A 20,282-nucleotide genomic window follows, 5' to 3' on the forward strand; every position below is an offset into this window, starting at 1 on the left:
AAATCACCTTTTTTTTAAGAAATGAGTATATTATAGTATGTTTCACCAATGAGAAGTTGATTTAGTAATACAAAGTAGATTAAATCCTATTACATCTTCGATTTTTTAAAGTAATACTAGTTGAAATATTCGATTCAAACTCTCTTATATCATTGTGCACAATGTTGTCCAAAGATTGGGTCATGCTTACATCAAACCAATGAATGAACCCCACAAAGCATGACAAATGAATACCCTTCAATTCTTATCAATGCAAGCAAGTGTCCTATAAAAAGGAGGAATGGGTAAGGAAGGTGTTGAAGGATATCCCTATTGCAATGGATGGGGTTGTCCAAGATGTTCCTCAACACAAACATCATTCCAATGTGCCTGTAACTGGTAAGTGCTAACTACCTATTCCAAACAAATCCTTCAAACATCTTCATTTTATGCTACCATTATTGTTTATATACATTTCCCAACGTATCAGGACGCAACACAACCGCATTTGTCTAGAACTACAAGGTTTTTGGAGTATCCGAAACCGCGAATACAATCACTATTCATATGCTTATAATTCTATGATATTTTATATGGTGCATTATGCTAAAGTTTGATGATGTTGTTGTAGATGAGATTGATGATTCTCCTATTGAACAAGTGAGGCTCACAGTTCCAATCACAGATGATCCAACACAACCAGCACTAACATTCAGAACATGGTTTCTTGGGCTTGCATCATGTCTTCTCCTTTCATTTGTGAACCAATTTTTCAGCTTCAGAACCAACCCTTTATACCTTTCTTCAGTTTCAGCACAAATTGTTACCCTCCCACTTGGAAAACTCATGGCTGCAACACTTCCAACAAGAAGGTTCCAAGTACCATTAACCAAATGGTATTTTACCTTAAATCCAGGACCTTTTTCTTTGAAAGAACATGCCCTTATCACAATCTTTGCAAGTTCTGGATCTAGTGGTGTTTATGCCATTAACATCATCACAATTGTTAAGGTTTTCTATCATAGGGGAATTCATCCTGCTGCTGCTTTTATGTTAGCAATCTCAACACAGGTGAATTATATTATTAATCATAAGCTTATATTTTTCTGAACTAATTAACTAGAAGAATAATTGTTGGGTTTATTCAAGTGTGAAGTCCCACATTGGATATGCGGGGAGGAGTGAAAGATTTTATAAGAAGGATAAGCCCATAGAACTAATGCCTTAAGGTTTTGGTTCAAGACGTGGTGTCTCACTTGTGACTCGCTCCCCGGTTGCAGTCTGGTCCAACAATAATTAATTAACCTTATGAATTATATGTTATTGTTTTTTAGATGCTTGGGTATGGATGGGCCGGGATATTCAGAAAATTTCTTGTTGATTCTCCTTATATGTGGTGGCCTTCAAACCTGGTACAAGTGTCTCTATTCAGGTATTCAATGTTAGCATAAGAGATTCAGATTCTGCATAACAAAACTAGCTTATGACTGTGACATTGTATCTGAAAAATTAAAGATGTGTAATGAGCTAATAAATTATAGTTGTTTGCAAAAGTAGCTCAAAGTTTGTTGAATGAAGTTAAAGGACATTACAAATGGTATAATAATATTTGGTGGAGGTAAGAAACATATAACTAATTATTGAAAGGTGTTATGTTTTTTTGGCCTTCTAGAATCCACTTTCAAGATTAATAAAAGGTCAACTAATTTTATCAGAAAAATATGCAATTTGTTGAGACTAATTTGTCCCCTAATGCCAATTTAATTGATTGAGATATAAAATATGAGTGTAGAACCTTAAATTTCAAAAGTGTGTTATTAACATTTTCTGTTATCTTTTTCCTCCCTTTTTATAATCTTATAAAGTTTCCTATAAGCATCTTCTTTATATGTGTGGCTCTTAGCTGTTAACTACATTCTCTCACTTAATATCATTGGTTGGGTTTTCCAAAATAAAGAAAGAAAATATTTGATAAACTAAAGTTAAACAATTATTGACAATCCAATAAATTTTAGAATGACCACAGATTATAATATAGAAATCCAACAACAAACACATGTTAAGAACCGAAGGCAAATAATAAACTATTGCATTTTTTGTCTATCCACTATAGTCACATAATTGATGGCCTTGTGAATATAATATAAGGCCGAACATTGTATTTTCTATATTTTATTTTTACATTGTATTATGTATTATTTAAAATTTAATATAATTATGTCCAATTAATTTTTAAATATGATTGAATCATTTTAGTTTGTCTCTACTGTAAAAATTAGTCAAGATTATGGAGTTAATGAACTAAAATCATGTACAACATGAGTAACAAGCTAGTCATGCCACACACATATTAATGCAAATCAACACATTTAATTTAGAAATGTCGGCTCAATGGTAAAGTTATTTGTCTTGTGACATCCCTTTGAATACACTAACTGAGGAGCTCGTGCATTGAATGTCAGGGCATTTCATGAAAAAGAAAGTAGGCCTAAAGGAGGAAACACAAGGCTACAATTCTTTTTCCTTGTCTTTGTATCAAGCTTTGCTTATTACATCATTCCAGGCTACTTCTTCCAAGCATTAACATCTATCTCCTTTGTATGTTTGATTTGGAAAAAATCAATCACTGCACAACAAATTGGTTCAGGAATGTATGGCCTTGGCATTGGCTCATTTAGTCTTGATTGGAACACTGTTTCGGGCTTCCTAGGAAGTCCTTTAGCTGTACCTGGCTTTGCTATCATCAACACACTAGTCGGATTCGCGCTACTTATCTATGTTGTCATTCCCCTATGCTATTGGAACAATACATATTATGCAAAAAAGTTTCCCCTCATTAGTGCTCGTACTTTCGACTCGACTGGCGCAAGATATAACGTTACCAGGATTTTGAATACAAAAACTTTTGACATCGATATGGGTAGTTATAACAATTACAGCAAACTCCATCTTAGTATCATATTTGCATTAGAGTATGGATTGAGCTTCGCAACTCTTACCGCGACTCTTTCGCATGTTGCCCTCTTCCATGGAAAGTAAGTATCTTTAGGTACCCTCATTTTGTAATATATTCCATTTTGTATACTAAATCATGTAACTAATTATTCTTGTGATTATCTATTTGAAAGAACAATTTGGCAATTATGGAAGAAGACAACTAGTGCAGTAAAAGGAGAACTTGGAGATGTGCATACAAGAATTATGAAGAGAAACTATGAACAAGTCCCTGAATGGTGGTATGTAACAATATTGGCTCTAATGATTATTATGTCATTGGTAGCTTGTGAAGGTTTTGGCAAGCAACTTCAACTTCCATGGTGGGGATTTTTACTTTCTCTAGGAATTGCATTAGTTTTCACTTTACCAGTTGGGGTCATTCAAGCAACAACAAACATGGTAATAATGTCATGTAATAATTAGTGTCATGTTTGGTTTCTACATTGATTCCAAGTTTGTTTGTATTTCTGAATATATAGTAACTTGTTGGTGCAGCAAACAGGACTAAATGTGATAACAGAGTTGATAATTGGATACATATATCCAGGAAGGCCTCTTGCTAATGTAGCATTCAAGACTTATGGCTATATCAGCATGTCACAAGCGCTTGGATTTCTTGGTGACTTCAAATTAGGCCACTATATGAAAATTCCTCCAAAATCTATGTTCATTGCTCAGGTAAGAAGTGGATGTATCTTTCACAAAAAGAATAATTCTAAATCTATCAACTCAATCTTCATACAAATAATAGTTAGTTCCTTTAGACTTTAATTATATACAACTTAATGCTCACATAGTTAATCTCTTTTGTTCTGCTCAGTTGGTGGGCACAATAGTTGCTTCAAGTATGTACTTTGGCACAGCATGGTGGCTTCTAACATCTATTGAGAACATTTGTGATGAAACATTGTTGCCAGAGGGGAGTCCGTGGACATGCCCGGGCGATGTTGTGTTTTATAATGCTTCAATCATATGGGGAGTAGTAGGGCCACAAAGAATGTTTACTAAGGAAGGTGTTTACCCCGAGTTAAATTGGTTCTTCCTAGTTGGTCTGCTTGCACCACTTCCAGTATGGCTACTCGCGCGCAAATTCCCTAACCATAAGTGGATTGAGCTCATCAACATGCCAATTATCTTCGGAGGCGCTGGTGGCATTCCTCCGGCAAGAGCAGTGAACTATATCATGTGGGGAATTGTCGGAATTTTCTTCAATTTCTATGTGTACAAAAAGTTTAAGACATGGTGGGCTAGACATACTTACATCCTCTCGGCTGGTTTAGATGCTGGAATTGCTTTCACCGGTGTCTTGCTCTATTTTACCCTCCAAAACTATAATGTATATGGTCCAAAATGGTGGGGTCTTGAAGCAGATGATCACTGCCCATTAGCCAAGTGCCCTACAGCTCCTGGTGTAGTTGCCCCTGGATGCCCAATTCTCTAACTTCTTTATTAGGATTTGATCACCTTCACTAGTAATTAAGGGTACCCAAACTAATGGTCTAGGACACATCTTATATATAAGTTTATTTAATATCAACCTTGCATATAACTATTTCTCTTCTCCTTTACTACATATTGGTCATTAAAGAATGTACAAAGGAAAATATAAATGAAGAATATTTACTTGGTTTCTACTTCCTACTGCTTGTATAGTAGAACCATCTAATTATTCCTTTCTTTCCCTCCTGTTGGATTTATTCAAGTGTGAAGTCTCACATTGAATATACGAGAGAGAAATGAAAGAGTTTATAAGAAGGAAACACACATGAAACTAATGACTTATTTTGGTTCAAGATGTGGTGTCTCACTTGTGACTCTTCATTCTTCCCTGTAACAATGGAACTCCTTGGTGGTTGGAGCCCTCCAATCGCGGTCTAACAATGCCCAATTGCTTACACCTTTGTTATATAATATTTATATAATATCCACAGTCTAATATTTATGATTTGTGTGTTACATTGAATTAAAATAATCAGGATTTTATAAATCAAATTGGAATTTAAATCAGATCAAATTAATCATATGGCAGTTTCAATTATATCATATTAAGCTCTTTCTTCTGAACTAATGCTTCAAAAAATTAGAGATGAACCTACATGATATATATACATGCAATTGCTTTGAATGAGTGCATATGATATTATTATTACTGTCTTTGTTATGAACATGTGAAAGACTTTATTCCTGGAATATTCTTACATTGTGCTCATAATATTATAATGATATAGTGCATGAGTAAAATCAACTTATTTTCCTAATCTCTTATTTTTCAACATGTGAATAATCTTATAGATAATTAAAACAATATTCGTAATATATTTGTCAATACTAAGCATTTTGAGATTCAAATATTAAATTAGGTAAAATCAACTTCAACCTGTTAATAACATTAGACACAATTTGTAAATAACATTACAAAGGCTATTAGCCTAAATTCCTCATAGTCATTAACTTTAGAAAATAAAATTATAGTAGTATAATCAAGTTTAATGAGAAACATACCACCATTCATATTTTCTCTTTAAAGCTCACTCTTGAAAACTTAGTGTTTAATAATTAAACTCCAAAAAAATTAAATCAAAATCTATATTTTATAATTAGTAAATACCATAAGTACTATGAAACATAACTTATCTATATCATCAATATTTTCATATATTATCTATATTTTTAATGATTTTAGGAGGAAAAAAAAATATAATAACATCATATACATTTTATATATTATCATTGTTAAGAAAATAATATAAGTAAATAATAGATAATATACTCACTATATATAAATTTTTACATTAACAATATATATATAGTTTAATTATATAAATAACCTAATATGAAATGGTGGTAATTATTATGGTTGCTAGTTCAAGTGGTATATGCTTGATTCAAATTGAGTAATGTATTTGTTCGAGTCTTGTGGATAAAAAAGATACAAAGTTAATTCCCGCATACTTGTTGATATTTTCTTGAGATAATACCTATGAAAAAAAAGTAAAAAAAAAAAAATGGAGGATTAGAATATTAAAAAATATTTATGAACATGATGTTAGTATTGATGATTGTCTCTTCTCATTAACCTTAACCTTCATTTCTATCTCTCACACTGTCCCCAACAACGTAGAAGGGAAATAAACATGAGCAGCGGCGGCGGCGGCGGTGGCGGCGGTGGGTCTTCAAATTATAGGGTTCCGATCCCTGACAATGTACGGAAAACCATTCACAACATCAGGGAGATCACCGGAAAACAACACACCGACGATGAAATCTACGCCGTCCTCCGCGATTGCTCCATGGATCCCAATGAGACCGCTCAGAAGCTTCTCTATTTAGGTACAAAACAATATCTTCCTTTTCATTGCATTTGGGTCTTTTTATTGTTGCCCTTTGTATTCATTTTTTTGTCTATTTAGGTTTTATTTGCTTGAAAGTTTGAAGCTTTACCAATAGTATTAACAAACCTTGTGATTTTTTGAAGTTGAGTGTTCATGCTATTAATTTTAGTCTTTTTTTTAATGAATGTTCTTTACTGTTTTGTGGTTTATACTGAGGGGAGCTGGGTTTGACTTGTGGAGCATCAAAAGTTTGATTCTTTTTTATAATGTTTGATGTGTGGAAACAACATTGAAAACATGGAAATTATACTTGTGACATTAAACTCACATAATGAGGTTCATCTTAGTAGGGTTTCTTTGTGTAATGAGTAATTTGCTGAAGTATTTAAATTAATGTAGTTGTCATTGTTAATATTTCTCTCTGGCTCTCATGTAACACCCGTTTATTAATTAATGGCTTAAGCAATATATGTTTCTTACTCATTTATGATTTATCTTGACTTGTATGTTGAAAATAAATTTTTCTATCACACTTCTTAGTTTCCATTGTGTTTTGGAAAATGTTTAAATCAGCCCCTAGGGTGGAGGATTAGAAGATTAAAAGAGTAATGTTGTATTGAGAGAAGATGAATTTAATACTTAGAGACAGTGGACTTAGTTTTCTAATTGATATATACTTTATCTTGACTTCTTAATTAGGGCCGAGGTTAACACAACCCTTGTATTTTAATGGTCTTTAATTCTTTATATTAATGTATTGAATTTTTTGTCTGTTTGCAGATACTTTTCATGAGGTGAAAAGGAGACGTGACCGAAACAAGGAGGTTAGATTTTTTCTCCCTGTTTCCCGCTATATAATATTATATTTCATCTGATGTGTAACTGCTGCTCACGAAAGTTGAGTTGCTGAATCAGATTGATTTCATACCTAAATCGCATAGCGCAGACAATAGTTACTAGTTTTGTTCATCAATCTTATGTAATGTCAAATTTGCCATTCTACTACACACCAGGTTCGCTGTAAAGGAAGTTTTATAATAACAATAATAATGATCTAAAAAGTGGCAAACCGTATACCCAAATAAACTGCATACCCTTATCCATGCCTCGTTCCTTGTAACTGTGGTGCAGACATCCACTACTTATGTTAGTGAGTTGATCAGCTGTGACATGTAGGATTCTTTGTTTAGGTTATATTAAGATCCCCATTTTTGAAGAATGTCTGAACATATCTGTTTGCAGTAGGTATCTGATTTCTGCCTGTTAACAAGGGTGTAATCATGCAACATTATTTGCTCATTTGCCAAGAGTAAAAGACCCATGCCTTTTGGTTTGTAGTTGCTTGTATATAGATTATTAAATGTGTGTACGCTTTTGTAACTATATATGTGAGTGAGTAAATGTACTTGCAACATTTATTAACCCTGATTGGCTAAAGTTTAAGTTGATCGTTGCAGGGATTGAGCAGCAGGGCTTCTGAGGATTCTAGGTCAAAACAGGGCAGACAAGGGAGAGGAGGAAGGGGTGCTTCACGGGGCTATTCCTCCAATTTTCATGGTATAGTTTTGCTATTTTTTCAGTATTTTCTTCATTTTAGGCTTTGGTTTGATTTAATCTGTCATTGTGGAGACCAATTTCCATGAAAGGTCACCGGAGAAACCATCTTTCTCTAAAATAAAAACATACTTTTAGGATGTCTTCAATTTTATGTGGTTTTCTTAAAGACTTCATTTTAGGTGAAACTTCCCTCACAAAATAACTAATCACTAAAATATTTTATCCGAATTTTGAGAACCATGCTTTTATTTTGATGTTGTATGGGCTCGAAAACACCATGTTCCTTATGGATCCAGAAGGATGAGATACAATAGCACTCTCTTCCAACCTATTAGCTTTTGATGCTATTGCAAATTTCTTTTTTTACGACAGTTAGAACTATGAATTGTTTAAACACAGAGACCAGTCCTGTGAAACAGCAAATTTGTTGCTACTTTACTAGCTTGTTAGTTGTTTACCTTGTCCTGCTTGTATGTCTTTTTTAGATGGTGGTGGGATGAGAAACCCTGCTATTCGCAGGGAGAATGGAGTCAATCACATTGCAGAGAGAAGTCATGCACCCTCTACTCAGCCAGTTTTGCTGAAAACAAAAACTAATACAGCATCTCAAGCCACAAGGTTGCAGTTCCATTTACATTTCCTTTAAATTGTTTATGCCACCAGATTAATTCCAATTATGTGAAAAAACGTAATGGTGGAAATAAAAGGCTTGTTTGTTTCCTATTTATTTGATTATAAAGGGAAAAAGAAGACACATTAGAATAAAAGAATGAAAGGCGGAAACCAATGTCATTGTTTTTTTTGCTTGGGCCTTAAGTTCTATCCGAATCTCATAGCAAAGCTGTACTGCTAAGGAAACTTTATAGTGTAAACTTTTCACAATATTAAGCATTCAATCAAAATTTCATAGTGTGAAGATAAAACTCTTAAATTTCATGCCAATTAAAAATTGTACTCTATTATTTCTTGATTAGTGTATAGTAAGATATGTCTGCAATAGAAGAAGTGATTGATCACTTGATTTTTGATATGCTGATAACCTTTTCGGCCTTGCATGACCAACTTGATTATGTCTCATGATTCTACCATTGGATTGCTAAAAATCACATTTTTATATGAAGTAGTTCATTGTCTGTGATTAGTATTACACTAGTGTCAATATTGGTGTCATTGCTTACTCTTTTTATAGTTACATGTATCCTCGTTAAAATCGATTTTCTTCAATTGCAGACTTTCAGCTGTTGCACCCCAGGGCACTGCAAATCAATCCAATGGGAAGCCTGACCATGGTTCTGCTGGTCAATCTCTCATAGGTAGTGCGACAAGTGTCCCTAAAAGCAGTTCAGTTGCTAATAATACTGATAATGAAGAAAGTGTCCAACCTCAAGCTGCTGCTACAGTGGCAGCCTCTCCCCCTAAGACTTTCAGCTCAGTTACCAGCCTTGACCAAGAAAAGTCTCTGTCAAGTTCTGATCAACTTCAAACTTCAGCTTCTGTATCTGGTGTTTATTCCTCTTCTTTTGATCCTGTGCTAGGACTACCTAACTCACAAAAGCCTGGTGTCAGTGGTGCTATTAATAGGGAAGTTGGTAGTAACCGGATATCCGTTGGACCAAATCATGTTAAAGGAAACAAAGACCTTCATAAAGCTGATGATTTACCAGCATCCAAGAATGAGAAATCTGGTTCCTTGAGTTTAACAAGCAAAAAGAATGCATCACAGAAGTCAAACGAAGTTGAAAGTAACTGGTTATCAGAACCCTCATCCCTGAATGGTTCTTCAAGTCTGTCTTCAAGTCGCAGTAGCCAACCACCTCCAAGTAAATTTTCCATTCTAGAGTTATTATTTCTTATGTGTTATGAGTAACAAGATTGCTTTACGTATCCTGTTTCCCGATATTTTGTTTTTTCTTTCGGTTGGAGTCTTTCTAGAATTTTCTGATGATTTATTTCTGGTCTTTGCATATGTTTCTGAAACAGCCAATGTCACAGAGGTTTCCACTACAGAAGCTTGTTCGCAATCTTCAGCTGAGTTGAGGCAACATGTTACTTTTCCAAACCATTTTCAAGTACCAAAAGCTCTAAAAAGTGGTCTGACATTTGGAAACTTTGATACTTCCGGCCCAAATGAAAGATCTTACAGTGGAATTGGTGGATACAACAACACTGCTTCTCTTGAATCTTCTCTAGGGAACGATGAGTCTGCTACTTCTAGGTTTGTGATTCATATGCATCCTGTGTGACTTTCTGTTTAAAATGCAGATGTCTCAATTTTTTTTTTACTTTTATGCTTTAGTTTGTAATGGGTGTAGTAATTAACTAATTATGTACTTTTGGGTTATCTTAACTTTGTCCTGACCTATCAAACTTCTCCATTAAGGAACACCTAGAATCTAACTTAAAGTTGTGTCATAAAGGTTGAAAGGTTCTCTTCAGAGAAAGTGGCTTACTTGATTTGTGGTGTGCTTCTGTAATGTTCGTACTGATAGTATTTTATGTTTGGATGTAGCAACATAAGTGCGTCCATGACTGCACAAGGAGATCATATTGATTATCCTCATTCTTCATCTTATTTGATTGAAAAGACACCAGCTCCAGTAGGCAATTCTATAACTCATAGTGACTCAAATTACGATCAGCCAAAGGCGGAGGCATTGTTGGCCCCTGAGGGGCATCCCATTCAGACTGTTCAGAGTGCTCAAAACTATGGTTTGAATTTCTTGCCCACCATGTTAGGGACTCAGCTAGTGCAATTTGAGGGAACTGAGGCTCAAGTGCAAGAAACACCACTCTTCCCTTACTTTGTTGTAAGTTTCTCCATCTTTTATTTTTTCTTACGATCTCTGTTTACCTGATATTTATTAAAACTATGTCTTCCTATGCTTTAAAACACTCTTTTTGGTTCGGTGTTTTGTTGTTGACCTTTAGTTTTTTGTTTTTAACTTCTTTTCACTCATCGAGTGGGAGAGGTTAACAACTCCTCTTTGAAATTAATTTACTCACTGACGGGAAGAATCAAATTCTTATGTTTGCTTTTGTTTGTCTTGTACTTTTAGGGTATTATTTTTGTTGTTATTCATACTAAAAGCTATTTGCTCATTGTTGATTTCCCTGAATTGTATGATTGGGATATTGGAATGAGAAAGAAGGGTAGTGCACTGAAAAGTGTGAAGTTTTTTATACTGTCGGTGCATCATCCACCGTTTATGTGTACGAATTTTACTCAAATGTAGATATCTTTTAACATATGAATGGTGAGTGATTAGTGATGTATTGCTTGTATTAAAAACCTTTACACAGTCGGTGCACAATTATTAAACTCTCTGGGAATTCAGAAGTTAAAGGGATATATCTTTAAAAGTAAAGGCTTTATTAAGTGCAATTGAAATGTTGAGATTATCCAGGACATATCTCAGTTCAAGTTCAGCTTTGCATTTTATTTTCTTTGAAGAATATTATTGGTTTTCCTTTAAAATTATTGGATTTGCAATTGACTTTTTTCTCCCTTTAATATGCTTTTGTTTTTACCTTGTGCTTTTTATTATTTTCATATTGCAGGGTGCTAGTTCTCAGGCCGTGTCTAGCCCTAGCCAAACTCCACCTTCGCAGAATTCTATACCTGTGTCTCCACAGTCAGTTTCTGTTTTCAGGCCACCTTACCCTACTAACTACTTCCCTTATGGTCACTATTACCCCCCAATTTATGTGTCTCCAATGCACCAATTTTTAGGCCCCAACGGCTTCCCTCAACAGCCATCAGCTGGCAGCATGTATCTACCAGCAGCAGCTGCTGCAGCTGCCGGGATTAAATTCCCTGTCCCTCAATTCAAGGCTGGAGCAGACACAGGAAATACAGCGCATATCGGCATTCCTTCTGGATCATTTATCACGCCACCTTTCGGGTATGCAGCTGGTCCTACAGTGAATACTGGAAGCTCCACAGGGAATGAAGATATTGCAGTGTCTCGGTTAAAGGAAAACCAGATCTATACAACTGGACAGCTGGTTGGTTCACTTCTTTAAAATATGAGATTGTTATGCTTTTATTGTGTTTGTAACTTGTCACATGAATCCAAATTCTTCGACTTGCTGTAGTTATTAAACATGTTTTTTTTGGCAGAGTGAAGGCTCTGCTATGTGGATACCTGCACCAGGCCAAGATATATCCAGTTTGCAAGTTAATCCTCTATACAATCTAATTCCCCAGGGACATTTCACCTTCCCTCCAACACAGGCTGGTCATGGGGCATTTGCCGGCCTCTATCAGCCAGGGCAGACCGTAGCTTCACCTTCGACCCTTTTGCAACAGTCTCAGGCTGTGGCCGGGCCTGTTGAAAATGTAGGCCCCCCTTCAGTTTCTTATCAGCAGCAGCCTCAGCCTGCACAGATCAATTGGAATTCTAATATGTAGGCTGGAATACTTGTTCTTGGTTTCAGATCCAGGTAGTATGGAACAATGGCCTGTACTGAAGTGTAAATAAGAGATGCGGCCGAAGAATGAGGGGAAAAAACCAGTAGTCTTTATGGTGCGAGATATTTGGAGCTACTGACGATTTTGAAGGGGTGCTAGTTGCGGGTTTCATTTTTCCTTTTATTTTTAGCATTCATTACCTGTTCTTTTGCCCCTTGCAGAAAGAATGAACATTTAACAATTGCTATAAGAAATTAGCTATTCCTATTTCCTAGTGATATTTATACTAAGAGTTCAATAGAGTGAGTAGGTGAGTTTTACCAATTTTTCCTTTCTGATGTCTCACCTGTATATTACATTTTAATAGCAGAAAACATTGAATAATACACTTGTATTTGGTGCATGAGAATTTGACATCCATTTTTTATGTGATTTGGCTTAATGGTGGAGTACATCTTCTGTTCCAATATGTATACTACTTTATGTACCACTTATTTCTTAATGGTATGAAAATGTAAATTCATGTTTTACTCTTTTGACCAATGAGAAATAAGAGATACATGCGGTAATATAAAATTTGGGATAGAAGATGTGGCTTCGGTTGCAGTACTAAATATTCAAGTTCTTCAGAAGCCTTGCCTGATTATGCATGGATGTGACGGTGTATGTGGAATGATTTACATTGTCTGATATTCTACTCCCTTGGTTCCTGTTTATCTGGCCCCTATTACAAGAAAATACACAGTTTTCACATGTGTCTTGGGTTATGTTAATTTATTGTATTTATTTCTTTTCAATATGTCCTCTATCTTCCTTTCCACTATTAAACACATGTCACAGTGAGTGAATAAGTAAAATATGGATAGAAGTGAATAATAATAATTATATTCTTAAAAAAACAATGAGTTAGATTATCAAATTCCTTAGTCTTGCCTTGTTTTATTGAAAAAATCAGGCAAGGAAAAAGAAATACTGAAATTCAAGCTTTTGGCAACCAAATCAAAGAAATCTATGCACTTAATTATGACTTTTGTGTTTTAAGGGTTGCTTTTTAATAATGAGGTATTTGATCCTCTAGTTTTCCCCTGTACTAAACATATTATTTGGTTTAACAATTTAAGAAAAAGATGTATGCGTTATTTACATTGTTATTACATCATTTATCATTTACGTTTAATCATAATTGATTCTTAAAATTATATCTAGGCTACTACCTTGGGATTAAAATTATATATACTGAGAAATGTTTACTAAAATACTTGCTTAATATTTATCATTGATCCAGCCTGAAAATAAAAAAGTGGAGAAAATAAACTGACCAAGCCACACAGATAAATTAGTCCAACTAGCCATGACAGTTGCTGACTTCACTTCCAATTTATCATACAATAAAATATCTTAAGAATTGGAATATAGGTCCTAAAAAATATGAAAAATGGTGCATTTATTAACTTCCATAAGTTTAGCATCACTTTAACCCAGCTTGAGTGGAATTGAATTACCAAACACACAAAGCAAAGCAACAATATCCTTTTTTAATTTTACTTCTTATCTCCCTTTTATTTTTACTCATTCATTCCTTTGTTAGTGTGGTTCTAGGTTCTTTATTTACAAAACTCCAATGCAATCATTGAAAAATGACATATTCTTTTTATCATAGGTCAACACTCAACACCTGCTCTGACACATAACTGTATCCATTCATTCATTTACTCACATATCCACTTGTTGTAGTTCTTTCCTACCCTGTTTCCTCTGTTTCTGTTTACTCTGTTTCTGTCTCCTCTGTTTCTGTCTCCTCTGTTTCTTACTTACTCTGTTTTCATCATATGGAGATTGTTCCATATTCTGACCCAAACTCCACCACCCCACCATGGCAAAACATGTTCCAATCCGCATCCATCAGAAAACCAACCACTAATCCACCACCTCCTCCACCGTTACCTCCCACCTCCGATAAAAAATCCAACCTTTCCGGTGACTCTTCCAATGCACGCCTTGCTCTTTACATAGCAATGGCCCATGCAGGTCTCGCCTTCGCAATTCTTACCCTCTATGCTCTCTCCAAACTCTTCCAACAATACCTTAAACCTCTTCAATGGTCAGTTCTATGTTCAATCCCTCTAAGGCTCATTCATCAAACCATTGTTTCATTTTGGTCTCAACCCCTCAAATTAGGCCTCTTCCACACCCTCCTCGCGGTTCCCTTCGCGATTGTAAGAGTCTTTCTAGGTACCCTTTTCGAGATTCGCCAAGTTATTCTTAGAGTTCTCCTCAGGAAACCAAAACCTGAGACTAGAAGGAACCATAGTGGCTTCTCTACTTTGCTTCATTTGCTCTTTTCCTTTTGGATTTTCATTGTTGTTTATGAGAGTTTTGGAGGTCTTTGTAGTCTTTCAGTTTTGGTTTTAGGCTTTGTTTTCAGCACAAAGAATAATGTTCCAGATTCCACTAGCACTAGCAACTTCAGAAGCAGTGCAATTGGTTCGTTTGTATTGAAAAGGTTGAAGACAATTGTAGCTGTTGGTTTGATTTTTAGTATGATTGTTGGGTTTTTGAGCGGAGTCATGTTCTTCTCATATAAGATTGGGGTTGAAGGGAAAGATGCAGTGATTTCATTGAAAATGCATGTAGAAGAGAACAATTATGCTGAGAGAATTGGTGTTAAGAAGTGGATTGATGAGAATGATGTTCCTGGAATGGTAGATACCTACACTACTCAATTTTATAGCACAGTTTCTGATCAGATCGATGGCTTGGCAATACAGTATAATATGACTGAGTTTGTGACTGGTATTAAGCAGTTTGTGATAAACAACTCTTCTCAACCTTCTACAACTTCAGCGACACCTTCACGTTACACAGAGAAACTCTTGAGTTTGAAGAATCGCGTTAGGAATCGCGAATTTAGCAAGATCTATGAAGAAGTGGATGCCTTTTCGAGAGAACTTATAATCACTCGCGAGGATTTGGTTGAAAAGGTGAAAGGATTTGCGATTAAAGGAGCAGATGTATCTAAAAGTGTTTTGGCTAGTAGTACAAGTGTGCTTGGAAGTGGTGCAAAGTTCGTGTTATCGACATTGAACTCCATAATCTATGGAGCTGCTGAAGTTTTCAATTTTGTGTCTCAAACAATAGTATTTTTCATTGTTTTGTATTATCTCATTATATCTGAGTCTGGTGGAGCAACTGAACAAGTAATGCACATGGTTCCGATTTCAGACTCGGCTAAGGTTAGATGTGTTGAAGTGTTGGATAAAGCCATTTCAGGAGTGCTTTTAGCCACTGCTGAGATTGCAATATTCCAAGGATGTCTAACTTGGCTTTTATTTAGACTATTCAGAATACATTTCTTGTATGTATCAACTTTCCTTGCTTTCATAAGTCCTTTGTTACCAATATTTCCATCTTGGCTTGCAACAATTCCAGCAGCAATACAACTTGTGTTGGAAGCTAAGTACATAGAGGCTATTGTGCTGATTGTGATTCACCTTTTCCTCATGGATTATGGAGCAAATCAAATTCAGGAACATGTACCTGGCCATAATGCATATCTTACTGGAATGAGCATCATTGGTGGAATGGCATTGTTCTCATCAGCTTTAGAGGTAATATAAGATGCTCTCACCCTTTATCCGACACATGTATTCGAATCCGTGCTTCATAGATACACTGCATATTTTTGGTTGAGTCTATCACTATATTGACTTCAAGAGTTTGTTATTCCACAGGGAGCTATTATGGGACCATTGATAACTACAGTTATGATTGCTTTGAAGGATTTATATGCTGAATTTGTTTTGGAAGAATCAAAGGACAGGACCAAGCACAAGACAAGTTAGTTCTTGTTGTCAAATAGGTACGAGATATAAATGAAATATTTGCTTAACAATTTTTTTATTTTGTATTTTATTGGCCACTTTCAATTAAATGCTTAGAGACCAATGGAAGTTAGTTCAAGTGGTACATGCTTGATTCCTTTTAAGTAGCAAGAACTCGGATTCGAGTCGTGTGGATGGAAAAAATGTCCGTTGGGAGAGTTAGCCCAACATACTTGTGGATATTCCTGACTCGGACATAATTGCCTCTAGTGCGAAGATACATGTGGGAAACAAAAAAAATTAAATGCTTACAGATTTTATCATGTTATTGGCTTATGTGAATAAAGCTTATATTTATATTAGTCAAAATTATTATGATTGGAAAATTGTCACTGATTTCTGTTTACCAAACACTTTTTGAACAAAGTGCTATAAACCTTAGATAACAAATTTTGGTCACTGTAGCAAACATTAGATGATGTTGTTTCAACTTAGGTTCCACCACCAACCTATAAAGGCTATACAATAATGGAAAGTTCCAAACACATTTGGTGTAAGTAACTCACACTCTCAATTAACAAATACATCACTTAGAATAAAATCACAAGAGGTACAAATAACAAGCCACTCCATTATTGGTTTGGTGTCACTAAAATGCAAAATTTAGAAATCATTGCTAGGCACAAGGAGGGGCCACACCCTATCAATATGACACAACTTGTGGTTGGATTAGGTGTAGCATGATATTTACAATTTTTTTTTGTATTACCAAAAGTACTTCTTTATTCTTTTTGGGCAATGAATTAATTTTTTTGGAGTTCGTAGACTCCTCCTAATAATTGTCGCTAACAGAAATTGAACTCTTACCTTTTGGTCATCCTAGAAATCCAATGAGACCTTACACCACTAGATGAACACATTGTTGATCTCATATTTACCATTTGGTCCAAAGTAAGATAATCAATACCCACCATAATTCAAACCAGTTTTATGATATATTTGTCATATACTCCTATAATATGTGACAGATTGCATTTTTGTTGGCTATGGTATAAACAAATTCGGGCCCTTTATAGCATTTGGGGCATCTTTGGTGGCTTTGATAACTTTGGTGACATAAATTAATCTAAAATATAATTTACTTGTTTTTAATTCAATTGATGGTTCAATAACATTATAGTTTGTTGGTCAAATATGTTTAATATGGGTCAATACAAGAGTGAGTAATGCTAATGAGGTGCACGATAGAGTACTGTCATGTCTAGTTCAAGTAATATTTGTTTTAGAGAAAAAAGATGTATACATTGACAGTGTATAAGTTTTATATATTGTTATTACACATTCACTATTGATATATAATTATTATTATTGAATTTAAAAAATAATCTAAATGATAGATAATAAGATACATGTGCATAAATCTTTACACTGTCACCCTTTGTTTCAACACATTCAAGAACATATGTTTGTGTAAGTGGTGATTGAAGAACACATAATTGATCTTCATTTCAAATATTTCTCCTAATGACTAAAACTGAATTTTAATATTCAAAAAGGCATTGGCTTAAAACTATGTTTTTTTCAGTTTTGGAAATAAAAGGAAAAATAAACCTAAAAAGTGTAAAATCCATGTCAAGATACGATTAATAAGGCGAAGCTATGTTCAAATCTTAAACGTTGAAGATAAAATAGGAACCTAACTTTACCATGAAATTATCCACTTTATTAACTTCCCTAATAACATACTTAGTTTGTTATTAACTAATAAATTCAAGTATTAAATATTTAGAATACAAAATGTATAAATATAAAATAATTGGCTATTTTCTCTAGACTGATTTCTTAGATTATGGTCATATATACCTATTTGGATCCTCCTTCTAGCTTTAACATTTTTTACATAAGCATTATTTAGGGATTGAACCTACAAATACTTAGTTAAATGACTTACGTTCTTCCACATACAAAAGTTACTTATTTCCTCAAATATTTTTTTATAGGATATTTAAATAGTTTTGAATCAATTAATAAAAATAGTTGATAGAATTAGTATTATTAATTTGTTAGCAATTATTTGTATGTTTTCTTATACATGTTCTTTTTCACTTTCTGCTCAATTAATAAGGGTGTTTTTGAAATATAAAATTATCATTCTTGGAATTTTGAAATGAATCATATAAAAACAAACAAAATCATTTTTTCAAAGGATCACATAAAAAGGATTGGAGTGAATAACTAAATGATAAGAAAATGAACCATAGAATAGCTGAATTTTCCAAAAAAAATTCAACTTATTAGTGAAAAGACTTAATTTATTTTTGAATATTTATCTAAAAGTAAATATGATTTTTTAGATGAACAATCATTCAGTGAATAATTATCAAATAAATTTATAATTTATCTTATTTAAAAAACAAAGTATTTAATATATTATCTTATAGCCTAACGGTTTATATATTCTAGAAAGTGAATTTTTGTGTCAAATGTATTATTAAAAATAGATTTTGACTTAGGGGTATTATTTTATTATAATATTAATTGTTTATAGTTTTTGAAAATATTAAATTTACCTTAAATATATTTTATGAATATTTATATTTTGATAAATAATATATTGATTAATCTCACTAATATTATTTTATAATATAACATAGTCTTCCTTTGATTTTTAACTAAATTATTATAATGATCATAACACTTATAATAATTTATATTATTATTGATATTATCTTACTTTTCATATTGTATTATTTTTAGATTTTGACCATTTATCATTTTCATCCTAACTACATATATTCATCCTATATATAATATATTTGTCACTACTTTATTATTTTATACTACTGAATATAAAAATATCTAATTTCTAATGCACCCATCTCCCCTTTTAGTTTATACATAATGTTTTCTTTTATTATTATAAATTATAATATTATTCTCGTAATAAATTATTATAATGTTTTCTTTTATTATTATATTATTATTTGTATTAAATTATTTTTATATTATACTAGCGTGTTAATAAGTATTTTGTATTTGTTGATCCATATTTTTATTTTATGATATTAAGTATTTAATTTTTATATATTTTATTTTTATGAATCGTAATGTTTTTTATGTATTTGATGTACTTTATTTATAATTTTTTTGTATTTACTATAATATCCAATTTAATGTGAGATATATGATCATTATGTTAATGGTTATTAATTACTTATGATTATATCGTTTTTTTGTAGAAAATAAAATATTAAAGGTAAAATAAGGAACTAAAAATTAGTTCATAATCATAATTATACACTCTTTTACCTTCTTATATAATATAGAGTATAGATATTGATATATAACAAATTCATATCTCAAAACTATAGTGAAGGTCAATAATCCCAAGAAATATTTACCTTTTCCCCTCAATTATAGTGCTTCATCCACTTCCTTTATATTATTTTGTTTCCTTTCTTCAGTTTTTTGTGATATTTTAAGTAGTAACCATCTTCTACCTTTTTGCATAAAGCGAACAAAATATATTTTGTAGGTTAACAACCTTTCTTCAATATTTGTGAAATTTGATATTAAGAAATCCTTAGAGTAAATGAAAGCCACTTATAATGTCTAAGCAATGTTAAATATTTCAACGTATTTTTCTAAAAGATTTTATTCTCCCAAAATATAAGCCACTTTATAATATCTAAGCAATATTAAATATTCTATATCAAATATATTCCTAAATGTTTCACATTATTTTATTACCTCGTTCATATTACAATAGAGTCTTTTACTTTTCTCATAACCAATGGTAATTTACCCTTTATAAGTAAATTAAAATGTATTTTGTAGGTTAACAAATTGTATCTACTTTAACAATAATGAATTAATCTCTTTAAAATACAAATATAGATCACACAATCTAATGAAAGAACAAAATATATAAAATACTTTATCATTGCATCATATAATAATCATATTTAATTATTATTAAATCATAAAAAATATAATTCATTATATAAATCTTTATATTTTACTGTATGTATATGACCTTATAAAATATTGAGCAGACCTCACCCATGTTAATCAACCCTAATATGTACCTAATAAAAAGAATAGAAACAATGATGTATTGATTTGAAAGATTTCTAATATTTTAGTTATTAATTCTAAAAAAATTAAATAATTCAGATTTACTTA

General features: G+C 33.0%; 3 protein-coding genes across 3 annotated transcripts; all 3 read left to right on the forward strand.

Moving 5' to 3' along the window:
* On the forward strand, positions 236-4,614 carry LOC109342125 (oligopeptide transporter 5-like). The gene is made up of 7 exons (XM_019580156.1): positions 236-378; positions 611-1,050; positions 1,314-1,411; positions 2,442-3,014; positions 3,108-3,375; positions 3,472-3,654; positions 3,797-4,614. The coding sequence occupies exons 1-7, from the start codon at positions 318-320 to the stop codon at positions 4,415-4,417; spliced, it is 2,244 nt and encodes a 747-aa protein (XP_019435701.1). The 5' UTR covers positions 236-317; the 3' UTR covers positions 4,418-4,614.
* On the forward strand, positions 6,028-12,702 carry LOC109342126 (GBF-interacting protein 1-like). Its single transcript, XM_019580157.1, has 9 exons — positions 6,028-6,306; positions 7,089-7,132; positions 7,766-7,865; positions 8,351-8,483; positions 9,096-9,685; positions 9,846-10,080; positions 10,375-10,672; positions 11,424-11,870; positions 11,986-12,702. The coding sequence occupies exons 1-9, from the start codon at positions 6,111-6,113 to the stop codon at positions 12,274-12,276; spliced, it is 2,334 nt and encodes a 777-aa protein (XP_019435702.1). The 5' UTR covers positions 6,028-6,110; the 3' UTR covers positions 12,277-12,702.
* LOC109342128 lies at positions 13,902-16,118 on the forward strand. The gene is made up of 2 exons (XM_019580159.1): positions 13,902-15,884; positions 16,008-16,118. Exons 1-2 carry the CDS (start codon positions 14,106-14,108, stop codon positions 16,116-16,118), a joined length of 1,890 nt encoding a protein of 629 aa, XP_019435704.1. The 5' UTR covers positions 13,902-14,105.

Source organism: Lupinus angustifolius, chromosome LG02, assembly GCF_001865875.1.
Source record: "Lupinus angustifolius cultivar Tanjil chromosome LG02, LupAngTanjil_v1.0, whole genome shotgun sequence".
In the NCBI taxonomy this organism is placed as follows: domain Eukaryota; kingdom Viridiplantae; phylum Streptophyta; class Magnoliopsida; order Fabales; family Fabaceae; genus Lupinus; species Lupinus angustifolius.